The sequence below is a fragment of the Bicyclus anynana genome, chromosome 20 (assembly GCF_947172395.1).
Source record: "Bicyclus anynana chromosome 20, ilBicAnyn1.1, whole genome shotgun sequence".
NCBI lineage: Eukaryota > Metazoa > Arthropoda > Insecta > Lepidoptera > Nymphalidae > Bicyclus > Bicyclus anynana.
Genome location: NC_069102.1, coordinates 5,018,069 through 5,041,076, shown reverse-complemented (window position 1 = coordinate 5,041,076; position 23,008 = coordinate 5,018,069). Strand labels below are relative to the sequence as shown.

General features: G+C 36.2%; 1 protein-coding gene across 1 annotated transcript; it reads right to left on the bottom strand.

Moving 5' to 3' along the window:
• Positions 1 to 243: 243 nt before the first annotated feature.
• LOC112042923 (peptidyl-prolyl cis-trans isomerase FKBP8) lies at positions 244 to 22,912 on the bottom strand. The gene is made up of 8 exons (XM_024078129.2): positions 22,710 to 22,912; positions 22,378 to 22,572; positions 21,172 to 21,318; positions 19,714 to 19,976; positions 17,289 to 17,535; positions 15,126 to 15,404; positions 13,867 to 13,973; positions 244 to 13,501 (listed from the first exon to the last, which is right to left on the bottom strand). Exons 2-7 carry the CDS (start codon positions 22,570 to 22,572, stop codon positions 13,887 to 13,889), a joined length of 1,218 nt encoding a protein of 405 aa, XP_023933897.2. The 5' UTR covers positions 22,710 to 22,912; the 3' UTR covers positions 244 to 13,501; positions 13,867 to 13,886.
• Between the last annotated feature and the right edge of the window lie 96 nt (positions 22,913 to 23,008).

Sequence of the window (23,008 nt, the reverse complement as noted above, 5' to 3'; positions counted from 1 at the left end):
TGGTGGTGCCTGCCCCTGACCGGCTTCGAACCTACACCCTCCGGAATTGGAGGTAGATGACAAATCCACTGGGCTATTAAGGCTCTCTCCTAATTTATTTTCTTCCCTTTTATAGAGAAAACTAAATAAAATTATTGTTTGCTTGAACCTGGGACCTTATGATCCACAATTAACAAATGCTCCCTAGGACTAGGGATTTTTTTTAAATTATTAGATTATAGAGGATAAAATAAAAGACCTAAATATATTTTAACGTGTTTATTTTGTTATATAACGGTACCTTGGACCTACCAAACCAATAATATAAATATAACTAACATAACATTTATGTTATTTAATTGTTACTTTCAAATAAAGAATATCTTTATGTATAATAGAAAATAAATTTTCAAAAAATCCAATTAGGCAATGACTTAATCACGGTATTTTTGTTCTGACTATGTACTCTGTTTTTTCTTATCCATTAAAAAAAGCACCGAAAAATAAATGAAAATGCGTAAGTACTAAAAATACTTTTCACTTAAATAGGATAAAGTTTCCCACCCATTTAAATAGGCATGCATTAAAACGGAACATAAATTATTAGCATAGACACAGATTAAAGAATAATATGCAGATAGAGAATACGGAACACGGCAGAGATCCATTCGAAATACAATTTCAAAAACGAGTACATTCTAGAGTTAGTACGACTCGAAGCGTCGCATCAGTAATTTTCAATATTATTTAAGAAAAATGGCGTCTTATGTTTTAAATATTTTAAAAATTGTAGTTTATTAGTCTAATCTAATATATCTAAGATATAAGATATCAATTTACGTAATTGTTGTTAGTGTTAACTCTTGAATGTCAAGGAGACGCGTGACGTTTGTTTTTATGGGTTTCGCCGACTTCACCACACTGCTTGTATATACTCATTCTGTATCATTCTTTATTCTGTGAGCTTAGTATGAATTTTAGAACAGATAATAAATAAAAATAAAGAAAATGTTGATATCTAATCATTAAATAATTCAACATCATACTAAGTATACACAAGGCAATATGTTTCACATATTGTTTATAGAAATCGGAAGAAATAGGGTTTTGAAAAAAAAAGTCAAATTAATAATAGATATCTACGCTTCCATAACGATGTAGGTAATTAGAAATTTGACTATTAAAATTTCTTTCAATTATTTGTATTTCTAAAACAACAGTTATTATAAATAATAATAAAAATGATGCTAATTGTATTATACAAGACAAAATTATTTTCAATGGAAAAAATAATTCACTAGATGGCGCTGAAAGCAAACCGCGCTTCATATTTTCTAAATCGATACAAAATGACTGAAATGTTAAGTTAGATGCACATTGGCAACACACCAACCATCAGCCAGTGATGATTTTATAGTTATCAACTGAGTCGTGAGGCCATCGTTTATTTAATTTATTTGACCCACAAAATCCACCAAGCATTATATAGCTTTTGTGGGTCTAATAATGGAATACAGACGTTGTGGGGGCGCCCCCAGGGGATCGTTTACCTGCGGAGTGTCCAATTTAAACTTGCGTATGAGAATTTGGCACTCAGCGCGAAAATGGTCCCCTGGGGGTGGCCCTGCAACGTTCATGAATTCCACTGCAAATCCCTTCTGCTTTAAGGAGGGAGGCCCAGCTTGTAGAAGGACATTTCATAATGTTCATTCAATCTTAACCACGGTTGCACCGAACGTTGTGTTGCATATGTTTCTATCTTAAACTTGTCACTCAATATTTTAATAAACACAGAATTCTACGCGATTGTTAAAGGCAGATACACATTCAACACCTGGAATGAAAGTCTCCTGTTATTTTTAAGCGTATCTATGTAAAATTTCAAAAAATATTTCCCGTTGTTGCATAATAATAATATATTTTTTTTATTTAAAACACTATAATTAATAAATAAATAAAATAATTATAATCATTCGTGGCATGTTCTTGATGTTTCAAACCGGAACGCATTGGCAACACGTGCTAAATCAAATCAAAAACTATCTTTATTAACAAGTTACTGCTTAAATCTCACCTGATGTGCAAGTGATGATGAACTGCAATTTTAAGTTAGCCCGCAATCAGAAGTCTCCTCTCAGAATGAGGGGTTAGGCCAACAGTCCACCCCGCAGGCCCAATGCGGATTGGCAGACTTCACACACGCAGAGAATCAAGAAAATTCTCTGGTGTGTAGGTTTGCTTACGATGTTTTCCTTCACCGTTTGAAACACGTGATATCTAATTTCTTAAAATGCACACAACTGAAAAGTTGGAGGTGCATACCCCGAACCGGATTCGAACCCACACCATCCGGAATGCAGAGGTCATATCCACTGGGCTATCACATGCTCATTAGACATCTTAGTTTTTCAAAATGGTAGAGGGGCAAATTGGTAACAAGCTAACTTGAAATCGGTATATAATTGAAGCTATATTATTTCTCGTTGGCTATCATCATACCGGAACATAACTACTAACCACAGTCGAAGACTACATAATATAGTCGGAAGATTACTTCCAGTCAGTAAAATGACAAGTCCAAATGTTATCGCCGCGTTAGCCGCTTTTAGATTTACATGTTTTTAATAGATAGTGTAGGAAATAGTAGTCTGTGACGGATATGACGTCGCTCGATCTCGTGTTGGCTTCAGTGTGCTCGTGGCGTTCGAGCCGTCCACATCTCTTGTTGTGTAATTCTTTATGGGTTACTTGGGATAGGCGGGGAGAGTGACTTGAGTGGAAAAGGGGAGTGTTACATATCTGTCAAAGGCGCCTTCAACCCTACACACGTCGTTCACAAGTGCGTGACTCCACACAAGGTCAGCGTCTGCCATTCTAGGGTCTTATTTTGGTTACAGTTTCATTTGTTAATTAAGTTGTCCTGACAAGTGTTGTGAATCATAATCTTTGTTCGACATTCGTTTTCTTATTTTTGTAATCACTTTTGAGTCCTATAATACATCTGTCACTGAAATTTTATTTTACTAGTAAAAGGACATTTCAGTGACAGTTACACTTGTTATTTTACTGACTGGAATTAATAATTGTACTAATCAAATCAAAAATCAATTTGGAAAACATCCAAATTGACCTGAACCAGGACAAAGGCTGGTGTGGAAATAGGTGAACTTTGGAGACAAAGGATCTCGTGAACTGACCTTGTGAAGCAGCAAATCTCACAGGGCTGCTAAGCGCCTTCGACAGCTCATAGAAGCCCACCAATGCACTCACAACACATATTATAGTTTATGATAATCACTGATTTAGAAAGCGCGCGAGCCAATTTATGCGTAGTTATCAAGCGGCGTACATTGATTGACTAATTTGATCGAAGCGTCTGGCGTTGCGGGTTGCAATTGTCTCCCTCTCACGAGAATAAGGGAATGGAAAAGGTAGGAGAAGAAGGGAGACAAGTATATATCTGTAATGTGTGTGTATGGCGTTAACATTTATCCCCCGGGCTGAGGCAAAGCCTTCAGGAAAATAAAAGTTTGCGATGATGCGATAGCGTATAAATAATATAATAAAGTTGTAAGAAAAGACTAACTATAAATTAAAAATAAACATTAAATAATTAGGTTAAAGCGTTAATATTAAAGTGCGAATATTATTGAAGAGGTAGAGGGCAAAGCTTTACTACAGCTCTCGTATAGTAACCAGTTCTGGTCTTAACTCTAGCGGCTCGTACGATACCGTCTCTACCGGGATAGAGCTCCTCTACTATGGCTAGAGGCCAACTAAGAGGCGGTGAGTTATCGTCTCGAATAATGACAATACATCCTACTTTAATCGGATTTGATGGAGTGTTCCATTTTTGTCTACTTTGAAGCGAAGTTAGGTATTCACGGTTCCATCTGTCCCAATATGATTGGACCAGTTTTGACAACAACTGATAGCGAGTAAGCCTGTTCTGAGGTACGTCCGTAAGGTCCTCAGCCGGTAAGTATTTCAGTGGTGTTATATTCAAAAAATGCGATGGTGTTAGAGCAGTGAGATCGGAAGGATCTGAACTTAATACACAGAGCGGGCGACTGTTCATTATTCCTTCAATTTGAATAAGGACAGTGTTGAGCTCTTCGTATGTCAAAATTTGATTTCCAATGACCCTAAATAGATGGGTTTTAACAGATTTAATGTTACTCTCCCATATTCCACCGAAATGCGGAGCGTAAGGTGGGTTTCTTTGGAATTGTATGCGTAAATCTGCTAAATGTTGGTCTAAAAATTTATCCTTTGACAAAAGCTCGTGAATTTCCTTCAGACATCTATCCGCTTTAACAAAAGCGCCTCCCGAGTCGCTTCTTATTAAAGAAATAGGGCCCTTTCTAGAAATAAATCTTTTAAAAGCGTTTAAAAATGACTCTGTACTTAAATCGCTCACTAGCTCTAGATGTAGAGCTTTTGTAGTTAAGCAAACAAATAGGCACAGGTAAGCTTTTATGCTTTTTACACCGCGGCGGCGATAAGGCGTTATGTAGAGGGGCCCTGCGAAATCAACGCCCGAGAAAACGAAGCTTTTTACTTCGCTTACGCGATAGGAGGGCAGGTCGCCCATTACAGGGAAGGTATTTTTTGGCTTAAGCTTGAAACAACGATTGCAGCTTTGTACTCTTTGGCGTACCATGTTACGAGCGGCGATAACCCAATAATTTTGGCGTAATAGAGCAAGCAATAGAGCAGGCCCTGCGTGTGTATTCTGCCTATGAAAATAATCTACGAGCAAGTGCACTATGCGATCTTTAGACGGAAGGACGACTGGGTGCATCTGCGAATATCCCAATTGTGACTGTGACAGTCGGCCTCCAACACGTATAATTTTATTTGAATCTAGGAACGCACAGAGCTTTCGCAAAGCTGGGCTATTAATATTTAAACAATGCCTTTTTTGTATAGCTCGTAAAATGTAATTTTCAGCAATTTCTAAATCAGCGACAGTAATATTGCCTTGCGATTTTAAAGTTTTAGTAAAGCGAAGCACATACACCCAAGAGTGTATGAATTTATTCCAATTTGACATGCGCATCGCGGAGTTATAATATAAATCGGTACTTTCATTATCTGTACAGACTTTAGCGGTTAAAGAAATAAGCGTTTTATGTTCAGGTAGTTCATCGATAGCGTGAGAATGACATTCATTGATTGGCCATTCTTTGAAAGGAAGCGTGGCCCACGGAGGTCCGTGAAACCAAAGCGTATTATTTATAAACTTAGCGGGTAAAATAGGGCGTGATATTATATCGGCGGGATTTTCTTTACCAGAAATATGGAACCAGTTTTCAGCTGGAAGATTAGCGTTTATAGCGGCGATTCTATTTGCAACAAAGGTTTGAAACCTATGTGCAGGCGAGCGGACCCACGAAAGTGCGATCGTGGAGTCAGAAAAAGCGTATATTTTATTTATTGTTACGCGTTCACTTATTGAGTCTTTTACAGCGACAATTAAATTCGATAATAAAAGGTTAGCGCAAAGTTCGAGTCGCGGTAAAGACACATTGCCTTTAGGGGAAGCTACTCTAGACCGCGAACAGAGTAATGTGATTTGACCGTCACCTGATTCACTAGAGCTTACGCGCAGGTAAATTACAGCTCCGTAACACTTTTCACTAGCATCTGCAAACCCTATAAGCGAAATATTGTTTGTGGTTTGAAAAATACCTATATGTCGCGGAATCTGCAACCTTTCTAACAAATGTAGCTCGCGTTGTAACTGAAACCATTGGTCACTTATACTAGAAGAAACTTCTTCGTCCCAGTGTAGATTTTGTTTCCAGCATTCTTGCACTAATAATTTTAATAAGGCGGTAACAGGACCCAATAAAGAAAGCGGATCGAAAAGGCGGGCGGTGACGGACAGAATAATGCGTTTGGTGCACTTATATTCTGTAGGTACATTTACTTTGAACGTAAAAACATCATCGTTAGGCTCCCATTGTAAGCCAACTATTTTTGTACTAGCGGTTATTGAGTGTTCATCAAACTGAACGATGTTAGGCGAGCGTAATTCAGGCGGAATTTCTTGAAGTAAGCGAGTATTATTTGATATCCATTTTGTTAATTTAAAACCACCAGCGTTGAACAGATTAACGAGCTCATAGTAAAGGTTCGTAGCATCTTCTAAAGAAGGGACGGAGGAGACGAAATCGTCCATATAGAAATGCCGTCCAGCTGCCCAAGCGCGTGCTGGATATCGTGAGCGTTCATCGTTAGCTAGTTCTTTAATCACACGCATCGCGAGATATGGTGACGCTGACAGACCGAAAGATACACAATTAAATTCATACGTATCAATAGGGTCATTTGAATCGAACCTATACAGAATACGCTGATAACGATGATCTTCTGGTTTAAGTTTAATTCTAAAATACATTTTTTCCACGTCAGCACTTAAAGCGACAGAATACAGGCGTAGATTAAGTAGTAGATCAAAAATATTGCTTTGTAGATTTGGACCTGTATATAACAAATCGTTAAGCGATTTTCCTGAAGTGGTTTTACATGAGGCGTTCAAAACAATACGCGTTTTGGAGGTTTGCTTGTCAGGCCGACAGACAGCACGATGCGGAATATAATAAGAATTAATATTGCGTGAGGATTGGCTAACTTTATTAAGATAACCTTCATCTATGTAAGATTTAAGGGTCGCGTTGTAATCGGAGCGTAGCGATGGATTATTATTAAATTGTTTTTCTAAGCGTAATAAACAGCGTTTAGCAATTGCAAATGAATCACCAAGTAATTTGGTATCATATTTGAAAGGAAGGGAAACAATATAACGACCTGAGGATATATCGCGCGAAATATTATCTGAAAAAATGCGTTCGCAAGCGGAATCATCATGACTTAAATGTATCTTATTAGGTACTGAGTCCAGTTCCCAAAAGCGTTGCGTTAATTTATCTAAATTCGATTCAGTATTTTCAGAGAAAATATGAAAAGATTTTTCTTTTGAATGCGAGGGCGTTAAGTAGCTTGCTTTTCCCATTAAAATGTAGCCGAGTGTAGTTTGAATAGCGGCCACGGACGAATCAGGGTGTGCTACCTTATTATTTTCTAAAAGAAATGGAAATAATTCATTTCCGATAAGGCAATCAATATCAGCGGGCGAATAAAATTCCTCATCAGCGAGAGGTAATCCTTTTATATGATGTAAATTATTTAAATCAATAATATCATTTGGAATATTTCGCGAAATTGAATCCATAACGCAAGCTTTTATAGAATATTTACATCTATTTTGTAAGCGAGATTCAAACGTTAAAAATGCGTGTCCCTGTGCGTTCACTTGATTGTCACCTAAAGCGTGTAGTGTCGTATTAGACTTATTAATTTTTAAGTTTAATCGATTACAAAGCGATTTAGTTACTATATGACACGAACTACCGGTGTCTAACAGCACTCGCATCTTAAAACGTTCACCAGCATTGTTATAAACATATACTACTGCAGTCGGAAGTAACACTGTCGTATCTTTCGTCTGTATTTTTAAAGAATGAAGTGACGCGTCGCTCCCGGCGGCGGCCGGCGGGCGACTGAAGTTGGTAGGCATATTCCGCGCGAGCGCCGGCGATTCGGTCGATCCCACGTCACGTCGAGTGCTATCGCACTCTGTCAGCGGTTGCGCGTGCGCGGGCTGCGGGGGGGCAACATTTTTACAGAGGAGCGTTGACACTTGCGCGTGGCTATGTTTCACGGGTTCGATTCCCGAATGCAATTTCGAATGGTGTGCAGCCCCACAGAAGCATCTTATCTTACTTCTGCAATTTTCTAGTACATGAAATCCACTTAAACAATTAATACATAATTTGTTAGACCGAACAAATTGTATCTTAGATTTTGGATCGCGTTCATTGAATTTATTACATCTGAAAAGATGATGATCCTGTTCGCAATCAGGACATCTTTGAGTTTGAAATTGCCTATTATGATCAGACGTACTAGGTTTATTATAATCTACGTGAAGCGAGCGAGCGTGCGGCGTTCGGTTTATTTGTTTTGCGTTTACCTTCCAATTTTGTTTCGAAGTCTGCGGCGATGAGTTACGTAACGTGTATATTTTGTTTTGTTCTTTGACAAATTCTACTAAAGACGCGAAAGATGGTATTTTCTCACTACGATGCGTTTGCTCAAATAGCATTACAGTTTCCTTGTCTAACTTATTCAAACCTATATGTAAAAATATAAAGTCCGTTAAGTCAGAAATACCTAATAATGATAATGCGGCTTGTGCAGAACAAAATTGCTCAATAAATAATTCTAATGAGTTTTGCGTTAGCGTATGAGTACTTTTAAAATTCAATATCTGTTCTAAATACATTGATCCTAGTGTTCTTTTGTCTTCATATTTTTCGATAAGCGAATTCCAAATTAATTCATAGTTACTGGCTACCGGCTGTATCCCAGAACAAACTAACAAGGCTTTTCCTGATAATTTGCCTAATAAATATTGTATTTTTTCGGCGTTACATAAGTTTTCGTTGTTGTGTATAAGCGTTTTAAAGTTTTCATAAAAAACAGACCAATGCGTTGGATTTCCGTCAAAACCCCTTAACTCCAAAGCAGGCAGTTTTTTGAGGAGATCTAAATTGTGCGTTTTATTTCGTGCCAATTTAGCTAATATATCTGATTCAACACTTTTAATGTGACAGAATAGTTCGTCAAAAGAAGTTAAAGTATCAAAATTAATAAGCGATTTGGGGTTGGCTTTTAAGTTAGATATATTCAGTTGGTCTGTAACCGACACGTAATCATTTCTTAAATTATCTAAACATTTAAGTCTAATTAAAAAGTTTTTGATGGTTATGTCATCTTTTAAATTTTGCGACAAATCGTACAGGGTTTGTATATGCTTATAAAAGCTTTGTTGCTTCGCTTGAAGCAAGCGTATTTCTAACTGTAAATCTTCTTTCTCGGCCATTGTTAGAATTTAAAAGAAAATGGCGTCGTGGCGTTAGCGGCGTGTGGCGTGTGTGTAGCGTGTAAATGTATGTAAAAGTATGTAAATATAGCGGATTAGGCGTAGAAATGAAAGAAATAAATAAATAGCGGGAATAGAAAGTATATCCAGGGAGAAGGACCAAAGAATATGGTGTGGAAATAGGTGAACTTTGGAGACAAAGGATCTCGTGAACTGACCTTGTGAAGCAGCAAATCTCACAGGGCTGCTAAGCGCCTTCGACAGCTCATAGAAGCCCACCAATGCACTCACAACACATATTATAGTTTATGATAATCACTGATTTAGAAAGCGCGCGAGCCAATTTATGCGTAGTTATCAAGCGGCGTACATTGATTGACTAATTTGATCGAAGCGTCTGGCGTTGCGGGTTGCAATTGTCTCCCTCTCACGAGAATAAGGGAATGGAAAAGGTAGGAGAAGAAGGGAGACAAGTATATATCTGTAATGTGTGTGTATGGCGTTAACAAAGGCATTTCCATAACTAATACCATGAACTCTGTTATAAAAAATGTCCAGTGCATTAAAACATTTTTTTATCATATTGTTGTTGTTGGTTTTTCAAAAGAAAGATTTGATTTGACTTAAAACGCGTGGTGTAAGTTTAATGGTCATAGCACATTAGAATTACCCTGCATTCGACTAGCACCGCCTCGCCCTGTGTAGATAGTACTCTTTATATGCACTTCTATATACGCTCAGAATTAGTGTCAAGAGGCGAGGCGTGAGTCAAGCGCTGGGTAGTTCTAGTGAGCTAAGACCGTAACGGCCCTAATTATAAACATGAATTAAGATTTAAACCTCAAATATCTCCAAAGTAAAGTGAACTTTAATCAGTAGTGATTAGGTCTTCTTAAAGTTGAAGAAAATTGAGGTTTAAATCTCAATCCATGAATACGGGGGTACGTGTCCGAGTTTATATTGCCCTAGTCTAGTCTAGTCTGGCAAGTTCGTCGATAACGCTCCCATGATATGCATGATATGCGGGCGACGAGAAGAAAGACTGCGGGTGTGAAATCGTGCGTACGGGGAAGTGAGGTGCATCAGTCGTCGGTTTTTCATTCATCGCTACACGCCCCCCGGCCCGTGTGGCCCATCGGGAGTGTTACGAACGAAGTTGCCAAGCTATAATTTTGATACAGGGCAAGCTATGCCACACATTCAACTTGGCACTGCCTATTAAAGAATAATTTTGAGGCGAAGTAAAGCTGGTCAGCGATATTCATTCGTATCTCATATAAGTAATTATTTATATACCTATTGTCAAACCTATAGGTACTATATCATATTTCAGGAAGATGTGTTTTTGCTTCTAATATGTATTTTAGCGAATTTTACAACTGATTAAGGTACAAAAATATGATTAATTGAAATAATAGCTAACCAGGTTTATAAAAATAAATTATGAAAAGAAAAACGTATAAATATTATTGATTACAAAATAGTTCCAACGTATTGTTAAAAATATTTTCAATGCAACGGTCACCTACCTTTTGTTTCTATTAACCTAACCTAAAAACCCTTTATACACAATAAAAAAATAGAAGTAGGTACATATTAGGGGTCAATAATTTCGTCACACGTCTTCATATTGTTAAGTTCAGAGGCGTCTACTACGTCATAGTACGTCAATATATCGCCGTATCATGACTTAAGTCATGATACTACGTCATGATACGTCAATGTACCGACGATCATGACGTAAGTCGTGATACTACGTCATGATACGTCAATGTACCGACGATCATGACGTAAGTCATGATACTACGTCATGATACGTCAATGTACCGACGATCATGACGTAAGTCGTGATACTACGTCATGATACGTCAATGTACCGACGATCATGACGTAAGCCATGATACTACGTCATGATACGACAATGTACCGACGATCATGACGTAAGTCATGATACTACGTCATGACAGGACAATGTACCGACGATCATGACGTATGTCGTGATACTACGTCATGATACGACAATGTACCGACGATCATGACGTAAGTCGTGATACTACGTCATGATACGTCAATGTACTGACGTATCATAACGTAGTATCATGACGTAGTAGGACCAAATATTTAAAATTGCTAACAATATGATGTCTAATTTGAAAAATCTAAAAGTGCATGCCTTTTAAGAGTATAAGACAGACTTTATAAGAATCAATAACGGAATTCGTATGACGAAATTCAGACAACCCCTATTAGCTATTATCATACAAGTATAACGGAATTGATATAAATATACGTATATATTTAATATTTTCTACTATGTCTTATGTGAATGATATGCAGCGAATCAATGCGATTTTTGGAACCCCTTACGTGTAAAAGCAAAAAGGACAATGGTCTATTCCCAAACAAATTTTTGCTGACATTTTTTTCAAGCGTCTATTAATGAAAAAAATATAAAATGATAGATAATTATTTTCTTAACAATTTATTCTTAAGGCTTAGTATTGTGGCAAGTCTGGAATTAAAGAATTGAAGTTTCAGAGGTTATGTTTTGTCAACAACGAATACCTACTTTTTAAATTAAAGTCTTATTATTCCATGATTATGAAGCCGGGTATTTAGGTTCGATCATAAAACATAAAAAGTAGGTTTGATCCCCATTTTTCTCTTAGACATTGATAATATACATACTTTATAAAAAATAATCTTCCTAATTAAATCTAAAAACCAACGTGGAATTTAAATACATTAATATTTTAAGTCAGTAGTTAAGCGGTAGAATCGGTGTCCATAAACAAAAGCGGTCGTTAAAAAGGATGTAAGTACGGAAAATCAGTTGATATCAGAAAAATACAAGATTTACAAGAAGCATAGGTACGCAAACAACGAAAATACGACGCGATGTGACAACTGAAGTGACAGTTCATAGTTGAATTGTTAGTGCATGTACCTTTATTTAAAATCATGTCGAACATACTTAAACGATAAATACGTTTGTAAACACTTGTTGCCTTCCTTTGATTATTAAAATATGCCATATGGCTTAATATTGGTAATAATTGTTATTAACATGTTTATTTTGTTTATTTTATTAGTTAAATGTAAAATAGGTAGGTAGGTACATACTCGCTTGAAAATCAAAATATTTATTAATATTTTAATTATATTAATTCGTTTAAATATTAGTATAGAATACGTGTACTTCAATGACGATACTTTATTCGATTCGATACTGGCTTTTTGATACCGTGCGCGTCCCTAGTTGTCCAATAGATGTAATATTGGTATAAATAGTGTGGTTGCCATACTCAATTATTTAAATGTAATTGATGTGATTATATTTTACTTTATGGACATAATTAGACATTGTGCACTTTTTCAAAAAATTAAATAAATTATTTTCTACAAACTGTAATAGTTTACATTAGTAGACGCTTGTGAATTCTATCAACAAACACCAGACCATTGTCCTTTGTAAAATGTAATCCATAACCTCACTGTATCTGGTGCTTTCCAGAAAAACTCAGAAACTGCCTACAGAGGGTCACTTCAGAAATGACGAAAATCAAAAAAAGCAATTTGTTTTTTTTCCGGTTTCGCCCAAATATTGAAAAACAACCTACATAGGTTATGTCACTGTCATATTTATTTTAAGCAAGCATTATTATTTCTTTTGTAAGAAATTTTTACCTTTTTTACCTCATTTGGGCCCCTTAATTATTTTCGATACAGGACCCCTCCAAGGCACGCTATGCCACTGCTGGTAATGAATGGGTGAATGAATGAGTGAAGTAATTAGTCCGCCTCTATTTCAATACAATATTTAAACTTTTAAGGCAAGTTATTGTAAAGTAAAAAAGAAAAGAAAGAAAGATCTTTTTTAAGTAAGTAAAATATTACAATAGATTGTATTCAACGATGATTTAATGAGTGAATGAAGTAATGAATGATTGAAATAATTGTTGAACGATGATTTCCTGAGTATCCTCGGATACTTATTGAAATCTTGATACCACTGCTGAAGGAGCAGAAATCATCCACATAGTATGTCACACGAATTTCGTGATTTATTCGCGCTCTCTTCCCTTGTCACAACCCCTCATAATGTGAAACTCTCCCACCCCATTAAATCAGTAAATTTAAACACCACTACCAAAATCCAAATACATATTTGTGAAAAAAACGTCGTCCTTCTTATATCCTCCTTCATTTTAACATGTCACGTAATCGATAGATGACTCTATGGCTGACTACAAGGTGTCCCTATAGAAAATAACTTTATAAAAATCGCAAAAGCATCGCTACATATCGCTAACACATAAGACAGCAAGACTAAAGAGAAAAAAATGCAGATTTCTAGTCCGATGAACATGACAATGCAAGATTTTTAATTTATAAAAATAAATGTTTACATTTTTTTTTTAATTTTTTCTTCATTCACATCTTACCTAACCGTCACTCTTTATAAGATGAGACGCGTTAATTAAACTAGGCGATATTTAATTATCCTAACTTGACAGTTAGAATGATATCCATGTTCAGTGCACCTCAACCGATTTTACTTCACTGGGTCTGTAAATTAGAAACATTTTTGTTCATCATCATTGATATTATGTGATTTTATTATATGCGTTACGGAATTGCGGATAAATCCCCAAATTTGCTGAGTTCCTATTTGATGAATAGACTTCTAATAGACTACAGAAAGTAGATAACAATGGAAAGCAGTCTACCGGGTCTGTTGTAAAAATGGGAGTTCCTCAAGGATCTATAGAAGGACCATTTCTTTTTCTCATTTATATTTATGACCTTTCTATGTTGATATGGAAATCATGAGATAGTTTTGTTTGCAGATGACACATCACTTGAAATTAATAGAGTAGAAATGAATTATGACGATGTAAACAACTTTGTATGTATGAAAAGAAATAAATTACTTGATATAGTTCGGACGACATCATTGGGACTGCATCTTGTAGCGGTACACCAGCACGGAGGCCACGCCCACCAGAAGGCTCAGAAGCAGCGAGCCCCATACAAACATCTGCAACGGTTAGGTGACAGGTGATATACAGGGTGTCTCGTAATTAATGAACGCAAATCGTAGATACATTACCTAATTATCTGAAACTAATTTGAATAGTTTAAAAAAGCTTTAGAGTGACCAAGTTATATACTAATTTAAATAGTTTTGAAAAAACCCCTAGGGTGACCAAGTTATATTTCTTTTTTGAAATTTTCCTATCTTCAAATTGAACTAATAAACTTGTAGTGTCGCAACATTGAATATACTGTCATTATCAGAAAGATGTGTCATTATAGAGCAACCAATCATTATTGATAGTTTTATTAGATGAATAAAATCATAGTGGAAATTCGGATAATTACCAGACGAATTACAATGAATATAATTTATTTAGATGAGATTGACTTGAATTTATTTAAATTGAACACAAGTAAATCATGAAATCAATTACACATGATGTTTAATTTGGGGCTAGATAGTAAGCATTTTAAAAATACAGGATGTCCCGTAATTAATGGATAATACGTAAATAGTAGAAACATCACCTAATTATCTAAAACTAATTTGAATAGTTTTCTAAAAATCCCTAGGGTGACCAAGTTATATTTTTTTCGGATTTTTCAAAATTTTTTATGTTGAATCAGTTTTTTCAATGCTGTAGCTGCTGTAATTAAGATTTTCAAGATCTGATTTTTGTTAAACATTACAGAATTAATTGTCAATGTACTTTAATACTCTTTTTTATAAATTATGTTTTATCTGTGGTAATGTGGTAATTTATTTATATTAAATAATAATGTGATCTTATTTAAAATAAGAACAATATTACCTATGTATGGAACAAAATATCAATTATTATCAAGTATCAAGGTAGGTGCAGATCTAAGTAGATGACAGAACACAGGGTTTACCATAAGAACGACAATAACTGACTACAGCGCCCTCAATTAGTTTCTACCATATGATAAAATGAGCCATCTTAGCATCCATAACATTAACAACGCTTACTTTGGGGCTAGAAAGTGATGTGTGTATTGTCCATTTAATAAGAATGAAAATTAATTTATTGACTACACACAATACACAGAAGACCACAAACAAATATTTGAAATAAAGAAAGCTAAAATCAAAAGATATTAAATAAAGGTAAAGATTAAAAGTTATTTGTACCTTAGCTCTGGACGGTTTCTTATCAGGCAAGGGTTTGGACTGATCACTGGTCCCCAGCATCCGTTTGGCGAGTCTCCTCTCCACTGATCTGTCCCTTGTTGCCTTTTGTTCGCACTTGGAGAGCTCCTTGCGGACGCCGGCATCGTCGGGGGCTGCGCTGGCGGCCGCGCGGGCTGCCTCCAGGGCTTCCGCGTTACGCCCCATGGCGGTGAGGATCCGGGACTTGCGGTATAGGGCTTTCGCGTTCTCCGGTTGGCACGTCAGGACGCGTGTTACGGCCTATACAATAATAATAATAGCCTTTATTAAACAATCACAATTATCTTAAAATTATTTACAAAGGAGATCATTCCTTTTGGGCCCTTTTTGAAAGTGCCGGCCAACGAAAAAAAATGGCACGAATCGTTAGAACTAATCATTTGAAGTAATAGCTAATATGGCATAAAAGTTGTCAGGTGGCTCTGAACCAAATTATACAGGTTCGATGATTCGTTATTTCCATACATTTTTTCAACTTTTAAAAGTGCCCGCTAAGAAAAAAAAACTCGAAATACAATCTTTGTGCCATACTAACTATTGCTCCAAATGGGCAGTTCTAACGATACGTATCATATTTTTTTCTTGGCGGGCACTTTTGAAAATCGACAAAATGTATGGAAATAACGAATCGTCGAACCCGTATAACTTTTCAGAGAGTTCAGAGCCCTCCTACAACTTTTATGCCATATTAGCTATTGCTCCAAATGACTAATTCTAACGAGTCGTGTCATTTTTTTTTGTTGGCCGGCACTTTCAAAAAAGAGCCCAGAAATGTATGGAGCGTGAATGATCTCCTTTATTTGATTGACACCGGCGTGTTTAGATTGTCGTGCTTTACACCATAGGCCTCCCCCAGAGCTGAACGGTTATTTGCCTGTCTAATCCAAGTGACACCTGTTATTTTTATTTCTTTTCTGGTGCCTTGGGCACCAAGCTGTTAAGTCTCTTGACCATTTATCCTTCTTACTTCGAATCATATGTCCTGCCCACTTCCATTTCAGCTTTTTAATGCAGTATGTGACATCAGTTATTTTCGTTTCGTTTCTTATAGTAAAGAGTTTAATTTTATATTAAGTATGCTGCGTTCCATGCTATGCTGACAGACTTCAAGTTTGCGTATATTTTGTTTTGTTAACAAAATGCCAACTCGCTAAGGAGAAAATACTACAGGCCCGGCTAAAATGCACAAAACGGCCTATACAATAAATGGTTTTAAAACAAACTAACTAATATTTTCCCACTTCCATTTCAGCTTTTTAATGCAGTATGTGACATCAGTTATTTTCGTTTTGTTTCTTACAGTAAAGAGTTTAATTTTATCTCTTAATTTTATATTAAGTATGCTGCGTTCCATGCTATGCTGACAGACTTCTTTTTCTGTCTGTTAATGGGGTAACAACTAAACTACTGAATGGGTTATCATGAGAGACTATCACAGGTAGATTAAACGTACGTCAAGTAAGCAAGTTTTGATGTTAGTAGTAATCGCGGTGGATTTACAAGATGTAGGTTCTGGGTTCGTTCCTGCAGCACCACAAAGAATTTAGTCATAACTTTATATAGATATTGTGATACTTTTTTTTCTCTTTTCAGTTCATTACACTTAAGCAGTCGAGTTTTTTGTTTTTATAATAATATTTTTTTCGAACTTTTTAGTTTCTTTAAGAGTGCGCAATATGTAATTTGGTAATGATACTGATAACAGACTTGATGTCGGGGGCCAGGGCCCTAGGAAATAATCCTAGATACAACAATGGCGGTCTCTCCCATAGACGTGGGGTCCACTAGTAGGTATCCTGTAACAATACCTGCAGCGCAGCGTCATAAGCTCCGGCCTTCAACTGCGTAGCGGCCATGTTGTTGTGGACACGTAGCCGCTCTTCTAGAAGCGCGTGCAGAGCGTCAGAAGTATGGGCGATCTCTTTCATGGACGTAGGGTCCACTAGTAGGTATCCTGTAACATTACCTGCAGCGCAGCGTCATAAGCTCCGGCCTTCAACTGCGTAGCGGCCATGTTGTTGTGGACACGTAGCCGCTCTTCTAGAAGCGCGTGCAGAGCGTCAGAAGTATGGGCGATCTCTTTCATGGACGTAGGGTCCACTAGTAGGTATCCTGTAACATTACCTGCAGCGCAGCGTCATAAGCTCCGGCCTTCAACTGCGCGGCGGCCATGTTGTTGTGGACACGAAGACGCTCTTCTAGAAGCGCGTGCAGAGCGTCAGAAGTTTGGGCGATCTCTCCCGTGGGCGTGGGGTCTGAGATACCCCCCTCACTCTCGTCCAGTACATCTAGAGCTCTTCTATACAATTGGACGGCTAGTTGCGCTTCGCCACGCCCGTACCACCAGTTGCCGCGACAACGCCGTCGGATACTAAAAAGATAAATTTCTTTTTAAATAAATTTTCATCATCAGTATCAACATCAGTAAATCTCGTGCACCGTAAATGCCGCATACACATTTCGTTGTCACCTAAGTAACTTTAAATCTCCGACAGTATTTAACCGTCTTGCAAAAAAAATGGAGGAGGTTAAATACATTATGAATTCATGGACAAAACAAAGGGTAAGGTAAGGTACGGGAAGGGTAATTACATTCTAAACTATTTATTTTATGCTCCTGTAAGGGAAGGATAATTACATTTTAAACTATTTATTTTATGCGTTTAGTTAGAGGACAAACAAACCCTGGTGTTTAACTTGTACGTCATAATGTAACTATTATACGCTGATACCACAGTAGATATATTACAAGCAGTATAATAACTCGGCCATATTTTTGAAATAAATACCTACAGCCGCGCGGCACGTAAACATGTGATAGGGCTGCCCGCCTGCAGCATTTTAATTACATTTGCCAACTTTGTGTTTCCATTTAGTTATGTGATTGTAAATATACTTTTTTTAAATAAACAAATAAAATACTTTGTAAATTGTAGTAAAATAGGAAGTGATCAATAAAATGCGTGTTGTTTTTTGATTGGTAGATTTAAATAAGGCTGATACTAATCAATGATCTTGAAGGACCTTCATATATTTATTTTGGTGATGCCATCTATCTATTACCACCACACTAGGTGACCAAATAATAAAAAATCGGTCAAGTGCGTGTCGGGCCACGCGCAGTGTAGGGTTCCGTAGATTATGTTAACACTTTAACCCCTTATGTAATGTACAAAAATACCGATAACGATACCCCCACACTATAGAATAGACGATAAAAAATTGACCCTGACTTGGCATGTAGGGAAGGAACTACAAAAAACAAATTGAGATTGACCGGGTTCGCTAGTAGTTTAATAAAAAAATCTGGATAGGTATATTGATATCAGCTGGCTCTTTACTTTTTTTATTCAAATACATTAAAGTATGAGCAACACAATAATGTTGTTAAATTCAAACAACTTCTTTACGTAACTTCTTTATTACCTTAAAATACAGGTATACAAAACATACATGTCATAAGATCTATGTATTACATAATAATCAAAGAAAACAACCTAAATGAAGAAGTTAATAAATAATTATTTAATAATATTATATTAACGTTTACGTCATTTACCTATTTACACAATTTTATCATTTAAGCATTTATTTATATATATATTTATTAAATTATGCCTTAGAATACAAAATATTAATCAAACTTTATAAAAATAATAACTTTTTTCCTAGTCGTCATAATTAAAAAATCCAATACACTGCGTTCGTCACCGCGGCACAGTCGCAACGGTCTTCACCCCACAATCACCCCACGTACGAGCTGCGTAGGTATAGCTCGCGTTTCGACCTTTAGTATGAAGTCCAACTACTGCTTGTAATATATCTACTGTGCTGATACGCTTCAATGATGCAAGGAAATAGATAAAATATACAACCTTGACACAAATGTATGTCAATCGAAAATTCATTGTTTCTTTTTTACAACCTACATCATACCTACATTTAAGCAAGTTATAAATTATACATGTTTTCACTTTTGGTTTTTAAAACAACACTCAGTACCTAATACACCTGAATATAATGAGAAAATAAACGACATTTCTAATAATAATAAATGGTTTTTGACTGCATATTTCATCCTTTTTTGTTCATATATGCAGATGTCTAGTGATACCTGTGATGTTAATGCTACTTAGCGCCCTCGCGCGGGGAAGAGGGAGGAGATATGCTAAAAAGTTTTTTTGTTTTTTAATTTGAATTTTTTTTGGTAAAATATTTTGATGGCCTCCGTGACGCAGTGGTATGCGCGGTGAATTTATAAGACGAGGTCCTGGCTGGTTCGATCGTCGGCTGGGCCGATTGAGGTTTTCTTAATTGGTCCAGGACTGGCTGGTGGGAGGCTTCGGCCGTGGCTAGATACCACTCTACCGGCAAAGATGTTCGACATTCTGGTATGATGTTGTGTAGAATCCAAAAGAGGTATGGATTTTCATTCTCCTCCTAACAAGTCACCCGCTTCCATCTTAGATTGCATCATCACTTACCATCAGGTGAGATTGTAGTCAAGGGCTAACTTGTCAATAAAAAAAATAGAGATTAAAAAGCTTACCCAATTTCCATTCTCTCAGCTATGGGCAAAGTATCATGATCCGGTTCCTCAGTCCAGTCATGCAACTCGAGCCGTGCTTCTAACCAAGTGTCTCTATCTATGAGAGCTCCTTCATACTTTGGGCCATCAATTTCACCAACTAAGCCAAGGCTTTCGCCAGGTTTCAAGCCTATATCACCATAGGCAAACCTAGGCGCTATTTGCAAAAGACAAACTTCACCTTTGTACATAAGTGTCAGTGCTAAGTCCAATCCTTGAAGGACCTGTAATAATTGGGAATATTATTTTATAGAAATCAGTTTGATTACCCACACTCAGGGAGCTGCTGGATGCTGCGCCTTAAGACTTTGGTGTTTGGGAGTCTATACAAGAGACTTGTGTCTAGAAGTGAATTCTTTTGGCTCCTCCATGGCGCAGTCCTATGCGCGGTGCATTTAGAAGACCAAGGTCCTGGGAATCCCTGCTAGGCTGATAGAGGTTTTCTTAATTGGTCCAGGTCTGGTTGGTGGCTTTGGCCTTGGCTAGTTACCACCCTACCGGCAAGTATGTACCGCCAAGCAATTTAGGGTTCCAGTACAATGTCCAGTACAATGAGCTCTTAGTTCAAAGAATCAATAGACAATGGGGTCTCAATTTATTGAACTGGCAACCCTGTATTTTAGAGTGTTGGCTGACCTCCACTAACTGACAACTAGAATGTGTTACATGGTGTCTGACTGCTGATTAACTAAAACTGATTAAATCTGTCCAGTACATTAAGAGTGAAAAAGCAACTTCTTAGCAATTGTGTTTCAAATTACATCTCATCATTACTTTTCAGATGTAATTAAAGCTCAAACCCACCTTTATACCACATAATAAAAAAATGGTAGAATTTAGTTGATATTAAATTAAATAATAAACAAAAAGTATAAATTTAAATATTTTAAGGCAATTTTATTATTGCTAAGATAATTAAAAATTATAATGAATATAAAATTTTTACAACACATATGAGTACTAAATTTAAATATTTCAGTAATTATAATTATAGAAAAAATTAACTTAAAAGAATGCTATAAAAAATACTATACACATAATATTATCTGCTAGAGAATGCCTGACTCATGGAAAAATATGCCTATAAAAATTTATTGTGATCTCAATGACTAATGTATGTAATTAAATTAAATGAAAGGTAAGTACAAAAAGGTAAAGGTAAACAAGTAAATTGAACTAAAATGCACAGGTACAACAGGGTAGTTTACTCATATCAAATATGATATAAACAATATTGTTTTCATATAGTACTTGAAATATCACATGTATCATCATTCACTGCGTGTGTCTGCCAATCCGCATTGGGCCAGTGTGGTGGACTAAGGCCTAATCCCTCTCATTCTGAGAGGAGACTCGAGCTCAGCAGTGAGCCAAATATGGGTTTATAACAACAATAGTACTTGAATCAGATTTGCTTACCTCATTGTCACCCAAATAAATTTTGATGTGGTCCCTTTTTTCAACAACATCTTGAGTACCGTCTCGCAATTTGAGTTCATAACTGATCCTGCATATATCACTCCTTTGTGGCCTTGAACCATTTGATTCATCACCTGATTTGATAATCTATAAAAATAAACACTATTTATTTATAAAAAATAAACACTATTTATTTTTACTCATGTTGTAATTAAATTATGTTTAAGCAAGTTTATAAGAAGAGTGAGAGCCTAGTGGATATGCCTCCAATTCGGAGGGTGTAGATTCAAATCTGGTCCCGGGGATGCACTTCCAACTTTTCAGTTATATTCATTTTAAGAAATTAAATATCACATGTCTCTAACAGTGAAGGAAAAATATTGTAACGTAACCTGCATACTGAAGATTTTTCTTGATTCTCTGCATGTGTGAAGTCTGCCGATCCACATTGGACTAGTGTGGTAGACTATTTGGTTTAACCCCTCTCATTCTGAGAGGAGACTTGAGCTCAGCAGTAAGTCGAATATCAGTTGATAATGATGAAGAATGTGCCATGCTCAAATAAGCCACAAGTGCTTAACAGTACAAAGAAATTGTATACTTTATATCTAACTAGTAATTAAACAAATAAATAAATCAATCACACACAACAACAAAGCTACTGTGTGGATACTCTTAAAAATATAATGTTTCTTTTGCAGATTTCATCACAATTTGTTAATCATACAGTAGAGTAATTGAACATCTCTTTATGACTTCTAATTAACATACATGCCTTAGCAGTCCAATTGCATCAAATAATACTCTACAAAAACTGTAATCCATCAATCTTTTTGTCAAATATATGTATACATTATCAATATTGATAGATAAGATAACATATAATAACAAGCTTTAATATATAATATTACCACACATTTATAATTCAATAAATGGGGACCTATATATATATCGACTAAATTCTTTCTAATACTATTAAGAAATTGTTAATGGGATACTTATTTGAAAGTTAATACATAAATCTATATTTTGGTGTGTCTAGGCGCAATTAGCCAACTATGCACAACAGCCAACATAATGTGAAAAAGGTTCAAGATAGAACTTTAAATTTGATTTAAGGAAACCAAGTTGAAGAGTACCTATGTAAAACAAATTTAAAGGAACATTTAAGAGTATTGTTTGTACACAAGGAATGTTAGTTTATACCTTTTTTAGCAATGCTCCTGAGCCTAATACATCTTGCCACTCGTCAGTTGGTTTCTCTGGTTCTCCGTCGATTTTCTCCGCTGCAGCTGCCTCCAGTAATTTGGCTTCCTCGATCTCGTGAGCAGCTGCCGATGCCAAGTCCTCGAAAGAACTGCTCTCAGACTTATCGACCAAAGTAGGTTCCCCTTCACTCATCTGTAAAAGCAAACACCTCGTGATATACGCTCGTAAAATTACTACGTAACTAACCAGTAACCAGTTTAAACATTTCTAGCCTTCGGAAGTTCGTAACTATTTACGCACTTTAAAATGTAAAATATTCCAACACTTACCTTTCGTTCTAATATCACAGATTTATTATTTTATACTTTGTTAACGTTATGTACAATATATAAACAAATCTTAACACATGACAAACAAATATAATTAATTTTTATTCAATATTGTACAATGCTGGAATGGAATGACAATTCAACTTTCTGATTGATATTTTTTTATTTGTTGATGTTGAAGAATGAAATTTTACCAAAAATATTGTTTTTTTTTTATTCATACGCACAGACAACATTACAAGACTTGCTCACCTTCTGACATCCAAGTGATGCACCACATGATGGCAAATATTTAATTT

Coding starts and splice junctions, on each gene's coding strand:
- LOC112042923 (XM_024078129.2), bottom strand. CDS start 22,572: ATGAGTGAAGGGGAACCTACTTTGGTCGATAAGTCTGAGAGCAGTTCT. Junction 21,319..22,377: donor CAGGAGCATTGCTAAAAAAG/GTATAAACTAAC, acceptor TTATTTTTATAG/ATTATCAAATCAGGTGATGA. Junction 19,977..21,171: donor TTTATTTGGGTGACAATGAG/GTAAGCAAATCT, acceptor CAATTATTACAG/GTCCTTCAAGGATTGGACTT.